We start from the raw sequence: 20,766 nt of genomic DNA, 5'->3' as shown, positions 1-20,766 counted from the left end.
ACGTGGAGTCCCCTGTAGGTCAACACCTCTGTTGCTAAGTTTCCTCCTAAACTTTACAAAGCTTTAGCCATCTCCCAACGTGTCGTCCCTTGTGAGTCAGCGCACCGGTGGCAGATAAGCTCTTCACTCAGCTTTACAAAGTTTCGACGCATTTGACGCGAAGTCCCCTGTGAGTCATCTCCTCGGTTGATGCATTCCCTCCTAAGCTTTACAAAGCTTTAGCCATCTCCCAACGCGTTGTCCACTGTGAGTTAGTGCATCGATAATAGATAAGCTCTTTACCCAACTTTACAAAGCTTCGACGCAGCAGACGGGAGCCCCCTGTCGGTCATCGCCTCAATCGTCGCATTCCCTCCAAAGTTTTACAAAACTTTAGCCATCTCTCCACGCGTCTTTTCCTGTGAGTCAGCGCCCCGGAGGTAGATGAGCTCCTCCCCCAACAGAATTATAGATCACACGCCTTGGTCGAAAACTAAAGGCCCGTCACGAAACAACGATCATCCGAGAGGACGCCCTACCCACGACACCTCGATTATCACTAAGCCTAAGCTAACAGGTATTCGAAACATCTGCTGGATGTGCCCTTGCACATCAGGACTTCATCAGAATCCGCAGTCCCTACTCTAAACCCGGCATACATAATAGGATAAACAAGTCCATCCATGATATGAATATTCATGCTTGAACTTGAGGGGACCACTGTTACGCCCCTAACTAAACCACTTCGGAAAGTCAGGCACACCACTCCCCAAAGTGTCAAGTGTCCATCCGAATCCGAAGTGCCCCTTGATGCTGAAGCGTTAGACACTCCGAGGTGCTCCTTTAACAGATCCCTCCGCCACCGCTTTCAAAAAAATATCTGTGTCAGGATCCTCTCTGCCTCCAAGGATTAATTGATGTGATGTCTCCATAGGTCTAGTTGATGTGATATATCAACTTTATATCAACTCAACTCAGAAGAATTAATTGCCCGCTCACTCTAGACGCGGCTGATTGACGCCTATGAGTGGACACCTCACACCGTCAGATGCATACACATGTTCTACATCCAACGATACTCTACCTCTATAAATACCTAAGGTTTGGCAAGAGACAAAGGTAATGAAACTCTCACAACTTAACTCTCCATATTAAGAAATATATATTATTCTCCCCATTCTCTTGCATAACTTGAGCACTATTTCGATCACCTAACACTGATTTGATCCTCAGAGTGTAAGCGGCCGCCATCGCCCCCGCTGGTTCCGACTGCGTGCTTCTGACTGTGCTTTGTTGTGCGCAGGGAGGATTACGTAGAGTGGCTATCCGTTGGCCAGGTCAACAATTTCTTTAAAAATTTATTGACTGAAATTATTACTTCATAATTTATATACTTTTATTGTTAGGTTTTATCAATTTATTTTATAAAATTTAAATTTGGACAATTGATGATTGCTTTTTATTCTTTTAAGAGTTCAAAAAACATTTTTTTTCTTTTGAGATTAAAAATTATTCTAATTCTAAAAAGCATTACTTTCAAAATTTTGCATAACCTTCGCCTAAGCTCGAAACTTGTCTTTACTATTTAATCGTACTTTATGTATAAATTTCATCTTATCTCGCTTAAGTTCGTAAAAAACTTGAAACTTGATCATACATATATGATTGTGAAATGTATTTTTTTCTCATTGTTTTGGGTTGTATTGGATTATATTATTAAATGTATATGACTTTTACATTTTAGTGTATTTATACATTGATAGAAAAAATTTTAATATTATTTAATTAAATATTAAAAAACAATTTTACTATTGCAACCGTTAAAGGTCAACGGCCGCCCTGGCTGACTCAATATCCTAGATCCGTCACTGGGTGCATGTTATCGCCAGAGGATGGCAGACATTTGTAACGAAAAAAAAAAAAAGATAGATGTGGCTTCGAACTGATCCACATCAATCTGCCTATGCTAAAGGTTTCCTCATTTCGCAACACTGGCAGGGTCCCTAAGTGACATCAACTCATTTAAATCAATTTAGAGAAAATTTGCTATTTTGCTATTACCCAGTTTTTGTTCTTGAGAGAAATAAAATAAATATGATCAAGCAAGCATTCTTTAGAATATAGCATTGAACTTCAATTCAGTTGCAGGAGTTTGATTTAATCTTCCCCATGCTTCACTGGTTTGATGATCTTACAGTATTAATTATGTTTTGGATTTAGCTTCAAAGACCAGTTTTAGGAAATTTATGTGTTTTTCTTGGAGAAAATTATATATTCTTTGAATTACAACTGCAAGAAAACCATCTCTTTTACTTTTGTAAGTACCTTTTGTGCAGAAAGGAGTTGTGATTGAATGAGCATTGTAAAACAGCTATATAAGTAATTTTTTCCTCCATCTTCGCTAGTGATGGGCATGATTCGGTTTGATTAGGTTGCTAAGAGATTCGGACAGCAAAAATGGAAATTCCATCCGTGGAACTGAACGGTTCTAGCTTTTATGGAAGTGGCGGGACAGAGTTGGACAAGAACTGATATTATTAGAGTGAAAATTTATGTTTCTGTTTGACTTTTAGCGCTGCCAATGACTTTTCCAACCATGCTACAGACGGTCAGTGAAGAGTTCAAAAACAAGGGGACACATGACAGCATTTCATTGGACAATTAGGGGGAAAAAACACCTATACAGATGCTACTAACGTAGCACATGTCAAAAGTCCCTGAGCTGTGCAAGCAGCATTATTCTTACTAGAATTTCTCTTGTTCTTTGGTTAGTTATCTTGAGGATGTGAACTAAAAAGCTACATGAGACAAACTGCATGTTTAGCTAACTTCTAACAATTTCCTGATATAATTACAAGGGAACACTAAAATATATATATAATTTTATTAGTCAAAGTTAAAGATCGTCGAATTGTTTACTTTAAAAAACATAATAATAGGCATAATCGGACTAGCAAAGCCTTAGCCGATGTAAACTAGGTGCTGTGCATACTTATTTATTTGAATTGGACCTTCGCATGCCATCTCATGTTCTGGCTCGACCAGGTGACAGCGAAACTTGAACGAGAAAATGCATGGTTTCTTTCACTGTTAACCACCTAGTCTAAGAGAGAAAACACGGTGAAAAGTGCTCTAGGGGCTGGACGGTGGGGTCTTCAAGGTTTGGGTTCAACCTTTTTTTTTTTTAAAACGAGGTGAAAGGTTAGCCACCATACTCTTGCACACAGAAAAGGGGATTGAATGCTAAAATAATTCCTTTATTAAATCACTGGACAGTACAGAAGAGGAAGGTTGGCTCTCACTAAAAAGGAAATATCATTGACAGTCACTGTGTGGTCCATGAATGCAATTATGAAGAGAGAAAATGCAGTTTACTTGTTTTTGTATGTTGTCTACGTCTATGTTTGTACTGGGATTGTATTCTCTTACGTTAAAATTTGGAAAGATTGCACTGTAAAGCACGTTATAAAGAGAGGAAGAATTATTATTATTATTTTTTTTTCAAAAGCTCAAGAATTAAGAGCCAATCGCTTCCTCAAAAGTAATAAATAGAATCATAGAACAATGAAATAGCATCCAAAGCAGGTATTTTTCTTCTTCTTTTTTAATAACTTGCATATTGGAATTGAAATTTCAGAGAGAGAGTTCTACTTTTAATGACATACATAATCTTCAAAAGCTAGAACGTCAACAAAAAAAAAAACAATGGAGCGAAGATTAGATTTGCCAGCAAGATTTTTCAAAGTCATTTTACCCTCAACCACTATCCAACACAAACTTGTAAGTTTTAACTTTTATTTCTCCATGTTCTGCGTGATATGGCTTATGATTTTTCAAGATTAGCTTTTAATGTTGGAGATATTTATGTTCAGATACTCTGGTATGTCCTCTTTGCAGTTCAGTTTAATCTTGGGGATGAACTGCAGAGAAAGTCGTCCCAAACAATCCCGTCCTAGTTTCATCCCATAAGTGTAAAGACTCTGAAGGGTTGGGTCCGTATAGGGTGGGCATTTGTGGATGCTGCCCCCATTAAAGTTTGTTTCTTAAACTCTGATGTGGGCTTTTGTGGCAGTGCCAGGAATCTTGAATTTGGTGTTGGGCAAGAGTAGAGGTGGACGAGTAAAAATGATCAAGACTTGAATTTTATTGTCTTTTGATCCTTCTTATGTGGTTTTTCATAATATCTACTCGACCTCGTGGGAAATTTCGTTTGTACATATGATAAATGTCAAATTATTTCTTTGGTAAGAGATGGGGACATTGGGTATATAAGCTTTCCGAAGCAGCAGCACAAGGAAATGTGAATACTTTGAAGAAGCTGCTTCAAGAAGATCCAGTAACTTTTGATAGACATAGTTAACAGTTTCTCCGAATCTCTTTCACACTTAGCCGCAGGAAGATGCATTATAAATCTTACTCACTATATATTATTTGATAGCTCACCGTTTTGTACGTGTAAGATTTACTAGTCTTTCAATTTAACTTTTTAAGCTTAGACAAACAAGCTCTTAGTTTTGTTAAAAAAAAAGAAAAAAGAAAAAAAAAAGACTTTTAATTGATTACAATTAGAAGTAAGTTTTGTACTTGCAAGCCATATGATATTAGCTTAGTACTTTTGTACCCTCTGTTTTCATTCACTGTCTCTATACCAACTTGTGTTGATTCTAGGCTTTATTTCTTGTGAAGTCATTGTTGGGTTTTTGATACCTAATAATCCGGGCGATGATTTAAAACAGTTGTCGGATTATTTATCGACACCATGGACTTGGCTCGACTCAGAGATGAACTACACTTTTGGATGGTTCGGGTTTGGGTTGGATGATTATTTGGTTAGTTGGACCATTTAGTGATTAATATAGAGTTGAATATTGGCCCATTAGTTTAGGTTAATTGGTAGCCCGCTTAGTGAACCCTAGGCCCAATTAGAGTGACCTAAACTAACATATATATATGTATTTATCTCCCAGCCGTTTTTGGTGTGGTGTGTGTGTGTTGTAACAATGGAGAGGAGAGTTGAGAGAAGAGAGGCAATCGAGAGAGAGGGAAGCCATGTGAGGTTGTAAGTAAGATTCAACCACTGTTCTTCTTCTTCTTCATACCTTTGTGGATTGCTAACACCACCACCCTTTTCCTTTGTAGGGTTAGAGAGAAAGAGAGCAGTCCAAAGTGAAGGTGAAAGTCTTGGGTCGAGCCAAGGTAAACCGGTGTTCGTTTGACCGTGATTTGATTGACTTTGTGTTAATCTATGGTTCTAAGGAGAATCTTGGCTGCCCTCTTGGTGAGTAAAAAAACAACCCTAGAAGTGTCCAAAATACCTGTTTACTTTGTGCAATTGGTGGTTATTTCATAGTATACCTTAGTGGTGTCTTCTCCTAGCGTTTGTGGCCACAAATCATCATCATTTCTTGTCCTACGTGGGTAAGATTGCATAGCAACCAAGGTGAATCAATTGGTTGTGGTTTGGAGCCGATTGGACTGGTTGTTGGTAGAGAAAGGTGCGTTCGACTGAGCCTGAAAAACCACCGTTTGAAAATCCTTTTGAGAGAGTTTTCGCAACAAATGGTATCAGAGCTTGTGTTGTTGATAAATCTATGATTTATGGGGCTAAAAAGGGGCTGGAAGTAGTCGAAAACGGATCTGGAAATCAGAGGCAGAAACTGTTCGATTTTTCAATTTTTTGCCGGATCTGTTTTGGCATTTTCTGATGAAACCAAAAGGAGTTTGGCAAAACGGACACCACCGGTGGACTGTGCAGGTGGAGAAGAAGTCGGAAGGGTGACAAGTCGTCGGCGCGTGGGGATTACGGTGATGGTGTGTGAGGGCGCGTCCTTTGGAATTTAGCGAAGTGGTCTTAGACAGAATCTTCCCTATGACGAGATGGACCCTGCAGTGTTTTCAGATTTCAGTTTCGAGCAATACAGTGAAAGTTGGACGATTTTGCCCTTGGACGTTCGGGTGGTGCTGTTTTCGTGTTGCTATTGTTGCTGGTGACTTTAGGATAAATAGTAATAGCCCTAAAGTGGTGAATTTGCGCCTCTCGATATTTACGGACCTTTAGACGTGGTCCGCTCCGTATCGTATTCTTTGCTTTTTATTATTGCAGTTAAAATAAATGTGTAGGTTAATTATTTGTTTTTTGCATTAGAGGTCATCTTGTGGGGTGACATTAGGTTTAGGATTATCATGAAGGGGTAACCATTACCTGTTGCTAGACCTAGGAATTATTTGTTAATTATTTGCCTTAAATTCTTTGTGAATTTGCTGTCAATTTTTCTACATTATCAGAATTGCATGTGGCCTTAGGAAAGTTGACTGGACTATTCTATGTGAATTATGTTCATACTTTACTTGTTGTCATTATTTGGCATTGGTGGCAAATGTAGGTCTAAGGTAAGTGCGAAAAATAACATATATTTTAACTGTGGTAAAATTTGGACATAGTTGAAAGAGATTGTCCTAGGATGATAATAAAAGAAAAGATGAGGATAGAGACAAGGCGAATGTGGCTTTAGGTTCGAGTACTGATCCTAGTGAGGTTTATTGAGAAAATAAACCTAGTTCTTGCATTGCATCTATATGTAATCCTTTCTGCATGTATGTGGTCACTTGATTCTATTGCAATATTGATGTTACACTTTCAATAAGTTTGATGTGTGTAATTGCATGAGTTAGAGCGACTTATTACTTTGTGTAATATATTTACATACATAGTGGATTAAGTTTTGTGGTGTACTCTATTTGCTCTGTGAGTGTGTGAGAGTGTGGTAGTGAGAAGAAAGTTGGGTAGCCGTTTCTCTCCTTCATCTTTGTGAGCCTGTGTGGTTTGTGAGATTATGTGAGGCAGTCATGTTAGGGTTACCTTCTTTATCTTTGTAAGCCTCTTTTTGTGAGTGTAGTGAAGTAATCGACTCTTTCTTCGATTCTCTTTGAGAGTGCCACCTTCACTATTTTCTTTGTGAATTTTTGGGAGCATTGGTGAGTGGATTAACCTTTGTGGTCACCGAAAGGTGTTGATTTACCATAGTGAGTTTGAGATGCATTAGTAGTGAGTTGGATGTCTTTTGGTAAGGTGGAGTATAGATGCCTAGAGGTACATGGTGATTTGTACCGAGGGATGTAGAGTGTGACATTTGGATCACGAGTGGAGATGTGATCAAATGTGTAGAATCCTTTATCTGTGAAACAGACCCTGTACAGGTGGAGTGTGAGAGAGGCACTTCTATCACTTCTGTAAGGTGGAGTCTGATTATCCACGTAGGTTGGGAGAAGTGATGTGGTGATAGAGGATTATCCTGAGAGTTTAAATTCTATTGTGACTTACCAGTTAGACATGAGTTAAGTGATTAGTTTAGTGAGCATTGTGGGCGATGAGAGGAGATATGTGTTCTTGAGGTGGGAGTAACACGAAATGGGATAGGATAAGTGTAGTGAGATCTTTCATGGGGTCATTTATGCATGTGTTGCATATGTGGTTGACTGTGGTTTGATTAAGTAGGTATTAATCTGCAGTTCTGTGTGGACGAGATTTTGAAAAGATCTCTGTGTGTGTTATCCTATATATATCTTCATCGCATGATTGTTTGTTCACTGTAAATACTTGTTTCTACTTGGGTGTTATTGACCTTAGCCCTGGTGAGTACATGGAGCAAGTATGGTATGTGTTTTGATTCGAAACACGAGGTAAGGTCTGTGATTCCAATTTTATTGGATTACCTTGATTGTGCAAGTATAAACTGTGTGTTTTGATTGCTTGCAAATTATTGGGCATCAAGGTGGAGATTGTTGGTTTTTGATACCCAATAATCCGAGCGCTGATTTAAAACAGTCGTCGGATTATTTATCGACACCATGGACTTGGCTCGACTCGGAGATAAACTACACTTTTGGATGGTTCGGGTTTGGGTTGGATGATTATTTGGTTAGTTGGACCATTTAGTGATTAATATGGAGTTGAATATTGGCCCATTAGTTTAGGTTAATTGGTAGCCCGCTTACTGAACCCTAGGTCCAATTAGAGTGACCTAAACTAACCTCTCTATATGTATTTATCTCCCAGCCATTTTTGGTGTGGGGTGTGTGTGTGTGTGTGTTTTGTAGCAATGGAGAGGAGAGTTGAGAGAAAAGAGGCAACCGAGAGAGAGGGAAGTCATGTGAGGTCGTGAGTAAGATTCAACCACTGTTCTTCTTCTTCTCCATACATTTGTGGATTGCTAACACTATCACCCTTTTCCTTTGTGGGGTTAGAGAGAAAGAGAGCAGTCCAAAGTAAAGGTGAAAGTCTCGGGTCGAGTCAAGGTAAATCGGTGTTCGTTTGATTGTTTTCTGAGCCCGGAATCAAGATTTATTGAAGGGATTTTCGCTACGAAGAGCAATGGTTACGGAAGCTCTTTCAAAAGGATTTTCAAACGGTGGTTTTCTAGGCTCAGTCCAACGTACCTTTCTCAACCAACAACCAGTCCAATCGGCTCCAAACCACAACTAATTGATTTACCTTGGTTACTATGCAATCTTACCCACATAGGACAAGAAAGGATGATGATTTATGGCCACAAAGGCTAGGAAAAGACACCACAAAGGTATACTATGAAAGAACCACCAATTGCACACGTTATACAAGCGTTCTGGACACTTCTGGACACCTTTTTCTCACACAAAAAGGGGGCAGCCGGGATTCACTCTTTCTTCTCTCAAAATCACACAATCATCATAGGAAAGTTGCTAGGGTTATAGCCAAATATATATTCTAGGGTTAGGCTTTAAGTTGGGTCAATAAAGGGGTAAACGGGCCAAGATTCAAGTCATCCATAAAGAATAAAATTGGGTCGGGTGTAGCTCATGGACTTGGTTGTTGGACTTATTTCATTCATCGGCCCATACTTATGAAATAATATTAACCCACGTTAACATCATAGCCCGGAATTTATTGGGTATCAAAAACCCAACAAATCTCCACCTTGATGCCCAATAAATCTGCAAGCAATCAAAACACACAGTTAACATTTGGATAATCAAGGTAGCTAATAAAATTGGATCACAGAGCTTACCTCGTGTTTCCAACTTGAAACACATGCCATACCTGCTCCATGTACTCACTGGGACTATGGTAAAAAAAACCCAAATAGAAGCAAATATTTAACAGTAAACAATCAAGAACAAATACACATGCGATGACGATATACTATAGGATAACACACACAGATCTTTTCAGAAACACGTTCACATAGAACCATAGATTAACACCAAGTCAATCAAACCACGGTCAACCACATATGCAACACATGCATAAATGACCCTAAGAAAAGATCTCATCACATTTATCCTATCCCATTCCGTGTTGCTCACACCTCGAGAACACATATCTCCTCTCATCGCCCACCATGCTCACTAGACAGATCACTCAACTCATATCTAACTGGTAAGTCACAATAGATCTTAAGTCCACGGGATAATCCTCTATCTCCACATCACTTCTCCCAACCTACGTGGATAATGGGTCTCCACCTAACAGAAGTGATAGAAGTGTCTCTCTCACACTCCACCTGATCAGGGTCTCATTCCAGATAAATGATCCTAGACATTTGATCACATCTCCACTTGTGATCCAAATGTCACACTCCACATCCCCGGTACAAACCACCATGTACCCCTAGGCATCTATACTCTACCTCACCAAAAGACACTCAACGCACTGCTAATGCATCCTAACCCATTATGCATACAAGCAATTACACCAAGTAATCCTAATGTCTCAAACTCATGCAAATGCACATATCAAACACATTGAAATGTAGCAGATAATCATGCAACAAAATTTAGACAATCACACACAGATGCATATGCAGTGACTAGGTTTACACTTAATAAACCTCACTGGGGTCATAACTCAACCCCTTAACCAAATTCGTCTCACCTCTCATCTTTTCGTTCAGCTTATCTTTCTTCTTAGGACAGTCCTTAATAAAGTGTCCAGACTTACCACAACTGTAACACCTTCTACTACTAGACTTGTCTCGTCCCTTGCCCTTCTTCTTACTACTCTCATCACTCGAGTCATTACTCGAATCACTACCATCTTGAGTTCTACCCAAATTCATTTGCTTAAACTTCATCCTACTCCTCATCATATGTAACTCGCCACTCCTCTTATCCTCTTATTCCTTCTGGATGGTTTGAATCTTGACCCGTTTACCTCCTTAATGGCCCAACTTAAAGCCTAACCCTAGAGTATATATATGGATATAACCCTAACCTCTTTCATGTGATGTTTTGTGAGACTTTGTGTGAGAAAAAGGAAAATCTCGGCTGCCCTCTTGGTGAGTGAAAAAACAACCCTAAAAGTGTTCAAAATACCTGTTTACTTTGTGCAATTGGTGGTTCTTTCATAGTATACCTTTGTGGTGTCTTCTCCTAGTCTTTGTGGCGATAAATCATCATCCTTTCTTATCCTACGTGGGTAAGATTGCATAGCAACCAAGGTGAATCAATTGGTTGTGGTTTGGAGCCGATTGGACTGGTTGTTGGTTGAAAAATGTGCGTTGGACTGAGCCTGGAAAACTACCATTTGAAGATCCTTTTGAGAGAGCTTCCGCAACAGTCATGAACAATGATCTTCTTCCTGTTGTTTATCCATAAAGATAATTGCCTAGGCCTCGTAGATTTCCTCATTTTTTGTTCGATTCTGAGAGCCTTTGAATGTCCCAATTTTTTTACAAAACCTGCCATGATATTATGATTTTGTGCCAACAGTCCTCCATGTGAATTGTTCTGTTACAAACACCACAAGGTCGAACTTTTCCCTCCTCTTTGGCGAACTCTATCATTCGCTGTTTGATTCTCTATCCAAGTTGAAGGCTCATAAGCCTTATTTTTACTGTTTCCTGTGGATCATACTCCATCAAGAAAGCTTTCGTTTTTGCTGCCTGTAAAAAAGGAGGTGCAGGCAAAGAAAAAGGCATATTCTACGTTCAAAACATCTCTAACTAAACTGTTTGTTTTGAAAATACAAGATTTACTGCCAAACATTTGATTCATAACAGATAAACTTGCGTGTTTTACAACTAGAAACAAAGAAGTAGACATACTATAATTTGTGCAGAGGCTCCCGAACACTTTTGTGGAGGCATACAAGCACGAACTCTCCAATGTTGTCGAACTCACTGATCGAATTGGTGGTATTTGGCTTGTGAGATTGGAGGAGGAGGAAGAGATACTTTGGCTTGATCGTGGTTGGGATAAGTTTTTTCAGGACCAATCCATTGAACATGGATACTTTGTACTCTTTAAATACAGAGGGAACTCGAGCTTCAAAGTCCACATATTTGACATGACAGCCACTGAGGTTCACCATCCATTATGTAACAGTCGTAATTTTGGACAAACCAGTTATCGTCCAAGGAATTCTCTCCCTGAAAGAGAAGAGCAAAGTGATGACGATTCTGTTACAATTCCAGATTCCGTCCCCACAGAACTATTGGCCCGCCCTTTGAGAAGTGTTGCTCCAAATGGACATGTGGTTCGGTCAAGACGAGGTAAAGCACACAATCATGAAAATTTGCACACTTTTTTCAACTGAAATTGCCAGAATTCCAGTAGGTTTTGTTTATTTGCTTGTGGTTCTCGAAATGATTTCCTTATATGTGCATTCCTGAATCTAGATGAAAAGCGATCATGCCGTGGTAGAAAAAGGAACTTGGGGAAGAAGGCCATACACAATACAGGAACAAATCTGCTTACATATCCTTCATTCACGGTCAAAATGAAACCTAACCTGACTCCACGATGGGTATTGGTATGCTCTTGAGCTCTACATTACTTGTTTTTATTACATATCCTTCATTCACTGTCAAAATGAAACCTAACCTGACTCCACTTTTTTTTCATTTTTTGGGGTCTCTGAAGTACGTGCCAGCTCAATTTGCTAGGGACCATCTGCCAAATTTTCCGGGGCATATTGAACTTCACGATTCTGATGGTAAGAGGTGGCCGGTTAGTGTCAATATGAGACATGGTTTGGTGCGTTACTTATGTTGGGCGACATTTGCAAAAGCCAAAAAAATAAAGGTTGGCGACGTGTGCGTGTTCGAACTAATCCATGTCAATAAACCTGTTGCCCTGAAAGTCTCCAAGCTTTGCAAGACGAGCAGAGTGCTGAGACAAATATGAGACATCAGACTGGGAATGATTTTCAGTTAGGAACAAATCAGTTTTACTTTGATTAATTCCCCCATCCCCTTCCCTTTTAGTGTTTTGAGAGAAGCAGACTTTGTGGCTAATGAAAAATTGTAATGAAAATTGAAGACAATTTCTGAATGTAGTTAAAAGCAAGAACCATGCTTGAACATCTAACCTTACCTTCAAAAACTTTTTTTTTCTTTTGCTTTAATATGTCATTATCAGCAGTATACTATAATCAATACAGAATTCTGTTATTTTATAGATACATAAACCTCAACAACACACCCCAGAGACACAGAGAGCGTTCTTATTTCGTTTCTTTTTAGGGCTTTGAAAGGAGAGGATTCTACTTTGAACAGTGTTTACGATCATATTAATGTCTCTTTTTCTTGAAAGTTAAGAATTATGCTTAGATGATTCGGGTTCTTGTATTGGGTGGTAACCCAAATTCAGTTTCTGATCATGCTTTAGAAAGAGAATATATATATATGGAATTTGAATGTCTGCATTTCAAACAGCAATCTTCCATTATCCCTTTTTATTCTAACAAAGTTTGATCAATTCTATCATAAGAAACAAGTGAACTCTTACTACTACAATTCCAAATAAACCCTAGTATTTCAATGTAGGAGTTTCTTCAGTTTCATTATTAAATTATCATTTCATTACATCTCTGTCTAGTTCGTGGAATTTCCTTTTCACAGGTTGCAAATAATTTAACAATGACAACAGCCTCGACTGCGTTCTCTCTGGCAACAGTTCTGGCTGCAGCCATTGTTGATGTTAAAATTTGAATGTGACTCGAACTCTTTGTTGAAGATAAATTGAGATTATTAACTAAAGTGCATGTTAAGAGGAATTTTATTTGAAATTCTTTTGGAATCTTATTCGAAGTTTTTCTATTTGAAAGTCTTATTAGGAGTTGGAATTTGTATTGGACTTAAAGATAAGATAAATAAACTTTTAGGCATTCTATTTCATCTATAACTCTACTTTTAATGCTTTGATTGTTCCCTATATAAAATATAATATTTGTAAATTATAAACACAAAATATTTGTATTCATTTTTCATATTATAATAAAATCTTCATTTTCTGCAAATTATTGTATTCTTGTAATCAATTACTACATATTGTCGTTATAATCTCTTATTTTCTCCAACAACTTGGTATTGGATTAATTCGGTTATTATCTTCCGCTTTTAACAACAAACTGGTATCAGATATGTTCTGCTTTCAAGAAAATGGTTTCTGATTTGGTCCAGATTATAACAGTTTAACCCTGCCTCATTAACCCGTAGAAGGATTAAAGTAAATTATGTTAAGTGGATTGAACTCATTTAGTGGAATGAAAGTAAATAAGTGTGGCATCTTTGGTGAGTCTTCCGGTTTGCACTGAGTATTCATTTGCTAAGATCGTTAATTCATTCAAACAGCCATCGCAGGGTTGTGGAAGAAGTTGTGGAGCTCTTTCTTCCACCCGTAGGGCAGTGGAGGAGATTTTCAAGATTGCTGCCATTATTCCAGGAGTGATTCTTGTTGGAGTGGCAATTGGCTTTGTTTTTCTTCAAAATAAAACTTTTGTGGAGGAATCTGAATGAGGAAATTCGAATGTTTCTATTACTTTCAATCAACAATACTCTTTATTGATCCTTTCTTGAATGAAGAATTCAATGTTATTGTTCTGTATTAGGCAGAGTTCAAGTGCCACTGCAGAGGTTAAATGATGTACAATTTCTTGAATATGTTATCTACTAATTGTTGGGTTTGTGACCCAAATTAGGGTGGATTTTTTTGGATTTCCTTATTCCAACTTATTTCCATCTTTATGCTATACTATGTACTTATAAATAGTGGTATTTTCTTTTAGTTTTGTTCAATCAAGAATTGGTGGATTCTTGTATTTCTCTCCATATGGTCGATTAATAAAACATCGTGCTTCTGCGATTAACTCTATTTGTTGATTTCTTTACTTTTAGATCTTATTTCTCATTGCGATTTTCATTACTTCATATTGTGTCATTAATTTTATTCCTTTTGGGTCCAACAAATGGTATTAGAGTTTGGTTCTTATTGTGGATAGGTTGAGATTTTTCAGAGATGGTTTCTTTGAAGTATGATATTCCGTAATTGGATCGCAATACAAGATTTTTTCTATGACAAGTAAAGATGGGAACTATTTTGGCACAGTTGGATTTGGATGATGTGTTGATAGATTTTGAGAAGATGCTAGCTAATTGGATAACAGAGGAAAAATAATGGAGGGATCGGAAGACTTTGTCATTAATTCATATTCATCTATCCAATAATATTCTGCAGGATGTCTTGAAGGAAAAAACATCATCTGCTTTGTGGTTGAAAATGGAGCAGTTATATATGATCAAGAGCCTTATAAGTAAACTGGCTGTAAAACTGAAACTGTATTCCCATCGCATGGTGGAAGGAGGGTCGTTGGAAGACCATATTGTCGTGTTGAAGAAAACTGTCACAGATTTGGAGATGTTGGAGGTTAAGTATGATAAAGCAGATCTTGCCTTGATCCTGTTATATTTCCTGCCTGGCTCTTATGCGTTGTTTCGGGACGCCATTTTGTATAGTCAGGATACTTTGACTATAGACGACGTCTATGATGGTTTGCACTTAAATAAGAAGTTGAAACATTTGGTTAGAGCTACATCGAGGGATGAGGAAACTATGGTATCTCATGGTGATTGACGGAGGAGAGATTGGGGATGAACTTCAACAATTTGTACTGCTTCTACTGCAGGAGAAAAGGACACGTAAAGAAATATTATGACAAGTTGCAGACTTAAGGTAATTTAGCTGCAAATTATAGGGGGCAATTCTATAATTCGAACGTGACTAATGTTACCGAGAATTTTTTGGATGGCGAAGATGTGTTGTTAACCGTGGCATCTTCATGGAGTCTAAACCTGATGATGAGTGGATTCTCGATTTGGCATGTTCGCATCATATGTATTTCAATTGGAATTTCTTTCAAACATATGAGACTGTCAAGCAAGGTAGAGTTGTGATAGGAAACAACCAATCTTGCCGTATTGCTGAAATCGGTTGAGTTTGACTAAGGTTGCAGGATTGGACAATGAGAACAATTGATCAATTTCGACATATTCCGGATCTGAAAAGGAATCTTATCTTGCTGAGTACCCTGGATGTAAAGGAGTATTAATTCTCTGGTATAGGTGGAGTTTTGAAGGTCCGAAGGATTGTCCGGGTTGTACTTGAGGGACAGAGAACGTCTCAGTTGTATATCTTGCAGAGGAACGCAAAACCAATTAAGAGACATTTGGACAAGTTCAGTACCGTGGTGGATATACAGTTTGGTACAGTACCTCTTGCGGCGAGCTCTGAGTTGATTAAGAACACTACTAGGGAAAGCGTTGGTGATTTTACTTTGCCACCAATTTTAGCAGATACACTGTGTTCATTTGCTAAGGTTGGACTCATGGAGCGTAGGTACCGTGGTGTCAATAATGTTTGGGATTTTTTGGGGACGTTGAATGTGACAGTTCTAGCAATGGGCCTTTTGATCCATCATGTGGTATAGTTTTTGCTAAAGAGTGTGCTTCGACCCTGTTTGATCAAGAGTGGTTTCTCAGTAGAATTTTGAAAACCCAAGATTTGGGTTCAGGTATCGCTTGTGGACGCCTTGTAGCGAACAACAGTTTGGTTTTGGGAGTTTTGGTTACTGTGTTGAGGAATTGGCTATTTCGATGCATACGGATTTGAAATCTCGAAGTTCCGTTTAATGCACCAGAATTTGGGTCAAAGTGGAGATTGTTGGGTTTGTGGCCCAAATTAGGATGAATTTTTTTTAAAATAAATTGTTTCCTTATTTTTATGTGAAAAAAATTGTTTCCTTATATTTCATGTGATATTTATGGAAATATACTATTTCCTTATTTCAAATTATTTTCATCTTTATGTTATGTTATGTACATATAAATAGTGATCTTCTCTTTCGATTTTGTTCAAATAAGAATTGCTAAGTTCTTATATTTCTCTCCATATTGTCAATTAATAAAACGCCATGCTTCTGCGATTAACCCACTTTATTAATTTCTTTACTCTCTAATCTTGTTTCTTGTTGCGATCTTCATTACTTCATATCGCGTCATTAATCTCATTCACTACATTTCTTCCGAGTCCAACACTATTCATTACTTGAATATCGTCCATTACTTCCTATAATTGAATCAAAATCAAAATTCATTCTCGAAGGCAGATTTGCATGAAGAATCTTATATCAGAATAATATTAATATATAAGAAATATAATACAGCATACAATGCCAGAGCACATAGGGCGAGTGTTTAACTCGAATAAAAGTACATTTTTACACTGCCAAATTAGCTTGATCAACATATGTTATTCTCTTCAAATAATAGACATACCGAAGGCTGGATACAAGTAATTCACAACACAATAGCAGACAGATTTCAAATTATTGATAGTTAGATATATAAATTACGTAGTTAATTACGAACTTGCAGTTGGATTTGCTTGAATCCAACATCATTCAACTGCGTGCTATTAAGTTTCTCGTACTCAGGTGACATCCTCGGTGGCATCTGCTGTCTATCGAAAACCAGAGAAATACATGATACAATCATCAAAATTGCTGCAAGTATCCAACTAAACTGCAAGTTAGCCATCGCTCTTGCTCTCAAATCCGCCTCGTGTGTTTCACATAGAACGGCTCCTACCATGATACTGTTGCTAGCATTACTCGACTGAACAGAGCATCCATGTGGGATGAACTTACGAACCCATAACACGAATCCCATGTTAATGAGCCAACAACCTTGGAAAATGACAGAAACTGTAAGAACAAGTGCCGCAGGAAAGCTAGCAGGGAAACAAGTTGCAAATATTGCTGCCACAAGGGAAATGCAAACTATAAGCTGCAGCAGCCAGTGGTAATGCCCTTCAAGTCCAACATGATCAGTTGAATGAAAATGAAGTAGGAAAAGTTCTTGTCCGAAAACCGAGGCTGCAAGAATTCCCGACACACCTACCGGAGTATCAGTCGAACTATTGAACTCCGAGAATAGTGTGTAACCTGCAAATATAGCTAGGTGGAGAAACATAGTTGCATGTTCAAAATTGTCTAGCTTGAAGGAGAATTGCATGTATGGGAAGTCTATGACTTGCATTAACATAGCAAATACTGAAAATGTCAAGACAAGAATGAGTTCGATGTGTTCTAGTTTGCAGAGAGGAGTCTTCAATGGATACCAAAATCTTAACATAAACTTAGTATGGCCTTTTTTGTAATAAGCTCCAATGGTGTTTATAGTATGCCATAGACCAAGGAAGGCAAGGGCAAAACCAGGTACAAGATGGCCAAGAAGAGTTCCCATTGAAGTTTATGATTCAGAGATGATTATGTTCACTCCATAGTGAATACCTACTTAAATACTTGATTGTTGTGCCGCGAACCTACTATGTCGTCTAAAAAGAATTGTTGTGAAAAAAGAAACTTTTATACTCTTCTCCTTCTATATTGAAAAAGTAATGCTATTTAGCATCAATGGTATCATCTAAGTAGCATTAAATGAGAAGAACAATTATACGAATAACATAATTTTACCTTTAATTATATCTATCACAATGTCACCTAGATTAATATTATAGTAGTGGTGGCGAGCAGTATTCATAATGAAAATCTATCTCGACAAGTGTATGTGACTCTCATATTAAACATGATGCTCTTTCTGTCTCATTTATATGGGTCAATTTTCTTTATTTTCTTGTCCCAGTTATATATAATCTTTTTTTTTTTTATTGAGAATGCTTTGTTTTATTCGTTTATTAATATACCCTTATTTAATTTGCATAATTATAATCAAAATTTCCCACTTAATTTTGAAATTTTATAAATATAAATAAATGTAGACTAGAAATTTTTTTGGCAAAAATTGTTTTTTCAATAACATCAAAAAAAAATTCTTAATTCGTGTGTAAACAAAACCAACCTCTATAAATGGGATAATATCTTTGTGTTTAGTCGATGTGTTTTCTATTTTATTTATATTGTGTTGCTCTTGTAAGTAAAGGTTGTAAGGGCATCTCCAATGTACACCTCATTGCACCAAATTGTACCATTTTTTGGTGCAAAGTTGCTCCAATGCAACACTATACTTTGCACGATTTTGGAGCAAAATGGTGTAAAATGAATAATGTTACAACAAATACGGTGCAAAGTGATAAACGTCTATTTTGCCATTTTCTTCTCCTTTTCCAAATACTTGGTGAAGCGTAGTTGTGTCATTTGCGCAATATATTTTTCAATAATAATTAATAAATTAATTAAAAGAAGAAAAAAATTTAAAATATAACAAACACGATTAATTAATGAATTTAATTTTTTCCGTAATTTAACGTAATTATTTATTTAGTAATTTATGTATTTTTAAAATAATTAAATAAATATATTATAAAGAATAAATAAAGGGAAGAAAATTGTTAAAAACTGTTCATTTGGTGTAATGGTTGGAGGTGAATTTTAATTTAATGCAAAATTTGGTGAAACGCTGAAAATGGCCTAATTCATTTCATGAGACGTGTTTATTGACGTCTTATCAATGATTTGGTGCATGATGCATGCGCATTCCACACACTAATATATTTATTCATAGCCCTTTTGTTTTGCTACCAATAACTTTACGCACGGCGTTTCAATGTTATTTAAATAAAAGAAAGCACGAGAAAGGTGAATGCCCCTTGGTGAAATGTAGGGGATGCTGACAAAGAGAGAACTAAATCGAAATTATTCATTGACCAAATGAATTTTTTTGTCTATTTGACTTTTTGATCTAAAACAATTAGATACTTAGTAACTACAAAAAAATCGTGTTAATTTGATCTACCATATTTCTTCTAACTTGTTCTTAGTGAGAATCAAATCAAATCTCTTATAAACTATAACCTCTTTATGTTCATGAAAATTGAAAATTATGTCAATTTCTTAACTCGAGTTAGTCAGTTTGAGCGCAAGGCTGGAATTCATGATTCTAGTGGATTCACCTAGGATGGCAATCGGACTTACAGGCTCGAGCTGCTAGTGACTCGGCCCTGAGAAAGCTCGAGCCGGCAGCTAAACTGCCGACAAAGGCAGCATATAAAGCTGCCTGTTGAGGCAGCTAAGATGAGAAAAAAAAATTCCAAAAAATTGAGCCGACTTAGCTTGATAAGGCTCGAGCCTTCGGGTAGAGCCTGAATTTTTTGGCCGAGCTTTTGCTCGGCTTGACTCGAGTCAAGAAAAGCCCGCCTTAAAAAAGTCCGAACCGAGAGTTTCTGCTCACAAGTCGGCTCTGCTCATTGACACCCCTAGATTCAACTATGCTAAGCCTCATGGAGTAAAGTAAATAAGGGTCACCACAGCCACTTTATTTTTAAAAAAGCACGATAACAGTGGACTGCCAATCAATCAATTACAACATGTCAGATGTCCATGATTGATTGGAAACTGAATAATTATTGGTAATCTGTAGATCCATTCAAGGAAGAATGATGAATCTACAAAAGATAATAGAGACAAATATACAGGGCATACACACCTTTCTAGCATGTAGTGGAGAATGATACATCTTCAAATAACCAATGAAGAAAATAACACATTCCTACTTTTTCAAGAAAGTGTGTTAAAACTTCAGCATTCAAATGAGATAATTCCAGGAATATTACCTTTGCTGAGTATGCTTGCAGTAGATGTTTATTTGTGGAGTCCACATTACCCATGATTACAGAAAGTTACCTTTGAAGAGACAAAATTAAGGTCTACCAGATAATGCTATATAGTAGGATTTGTATCGGCTGTGAGCCTGCGTGTGCTAAAATTGATAGAAATTTGTTCGAGTTGGGCGCCCAATAAGTGAACAACAGAACTGGATGGATTTATAAACAGGCAAAATTGATTTGAAACTCTCCATGAATTAGCTAGAGGATCAAAGAGAGGAACACGCTTACATGCTCAAGGAACTAGAGTCTGATTAGGTAGTTCGGGAGACAATAACAAATTAAGGAGATAATCAGTAGCTATATCTAGAAGATGGTAAGCCAAATGGAACCGAGTCATGGCCCAAACTCTTCAAGAGCCGAGAGTGGAGAATTTTCTACAATGGGCAAAAAAGCCTCCAAGACAAAACAATGTCGTGTGGAGGCTAGAAGGCTCATGGGTCATGAACTTTTTCTCAAAGAATCGATCACTTTATTCGAAGATCAAATATACTAGCCACCTCAATTAGACAAAAGATGCAAAGTCTTATCCAGAAGATTAGTTATAAAGCATCTGTAGTTGGCATTTCAAGTACACACTCAAATCCCACGACTTAGCCTTGGACAGTCGAGCGGAACTAACATTTTTAAATATATTGCATCATATGCAGAAATTTTATTTTGCAAAAATTGAATGCAGACAAGTAACTCTCACACCTTTTGAAAATACACTGGATGTAATTCTTCTAAGAGTATGATGCAGATATACAACAATCAGATTTTTTACAACTCAAGGAGCAGAAGTTACAGAAGTCATACAATAATAGACAACTTATGGTAACAGTAGATCTTAATCCAGAGTACATTTAGACT

The 20,766-nt window shown here is 37.4% G+C and overlaps 2 protein-coding genes across 3 annotated transcripts; one reads left to right on the top strand and one right to left on the bottom strand.

The window, feature by feature from the left end:
• The first annotated feature begins 3,450 nt into the window (after positions 1–3,450).
• Positions 3,451–12,355, top strand: LOC111410797 (B3 domain-containing protein At3g18960-like). Of its 2 annotated transcripts, XM_023041330.1 has the most exons (5): positions 3,451–3,564; positions 3,659–3,759; positions 11,075–11,507; positions 11,634–11,767; positions 11,878–12,355. In XM_023041330.1, the coding sequence occupies exons 2-5, from the start codon at positions 3,685–3,687 to the stop codon at positions 12,139–12,141; spliced, it is 906 nt and encodes a 301-aa protein (XP_022897098.1). In that variant the 5' UTR covers positions 3,451–3,564; positions 3,659–3,684; the 3' UTR covers positions 12,142–12,355. The 2 variants fall into 2 exon arrangements, with proteins under 2 accessions (XP_022897098.1, XP_022897097.1); XM_023041329.1 differs by having other exon boundaries at positions 3,451–3,759.
• Positions 12,356–16,441: 4,086 nt separating this feature from the next.
• LOC111411076 (transmembrane protein 45B-like) lies at positions 16,442–17,602 on the bottom strand. Its single transcript, XM_023041646.1, has one exon. The coding sequence runs from the start codon at positions 17,535–17,537 to the stop codon at positions 16,650–16,652; it is 888 nt and encodes a 295-aa protein (XP_022897414.1). The 5' UTR covers positions 17,538–17,602; the 3' UTR covers positions 16,442–16,649.
• Positions 17,603–20,766: the final 3,164 nt, after the last annotated feature.

This window comes from Olea europaea, chromosome 15, assembly GCF_002742605.1.
Source record: "Olea europaea var. sylvestris chromosome 15, O_europaea_v1, whole genome shotgun sequence".
NCBI classification, from domain to species: domain Eukaryota; kingdom Viridiplantae; phylum Streptophyta; class Magnoliopsida; order Lamiales; family Oleaceae; genus Olea; species Olea europaea.
This window is presented reverse-complemented; position numbering and strand designations above follow the sequence as displayed.

Coding starts and splice junctions, on each gene's coding strand:
- LOC111410797 (XM_023041330.1), top strand. CDS start 3,685: ATGGAGCGAAGATTAGATTTGCCAGCAAGATTTTTCAAAGTCATTTTA. Junction 3,760..11,074: donor CCACTATCCAACACAAACTT/GTAAGTTTTAAC, acceptor TAATTTGTGCAG/AGGCTCCCGAACACTTTTGT. Junction 11,508..11,633: donor TGTGGTTCGGTCAAGACGAG/GTAAAGCACACA, acceptor TCCTGAATCTAG/ATGAAAAGCGATCATGCCGT.
- LOC111411076 (XM_023041646.1), bottom strand. CDS start 17,537: ATGGGAACTCTTCTTGGCCATCTTGTACCTGGTTTTGCCCTTGCCTTC.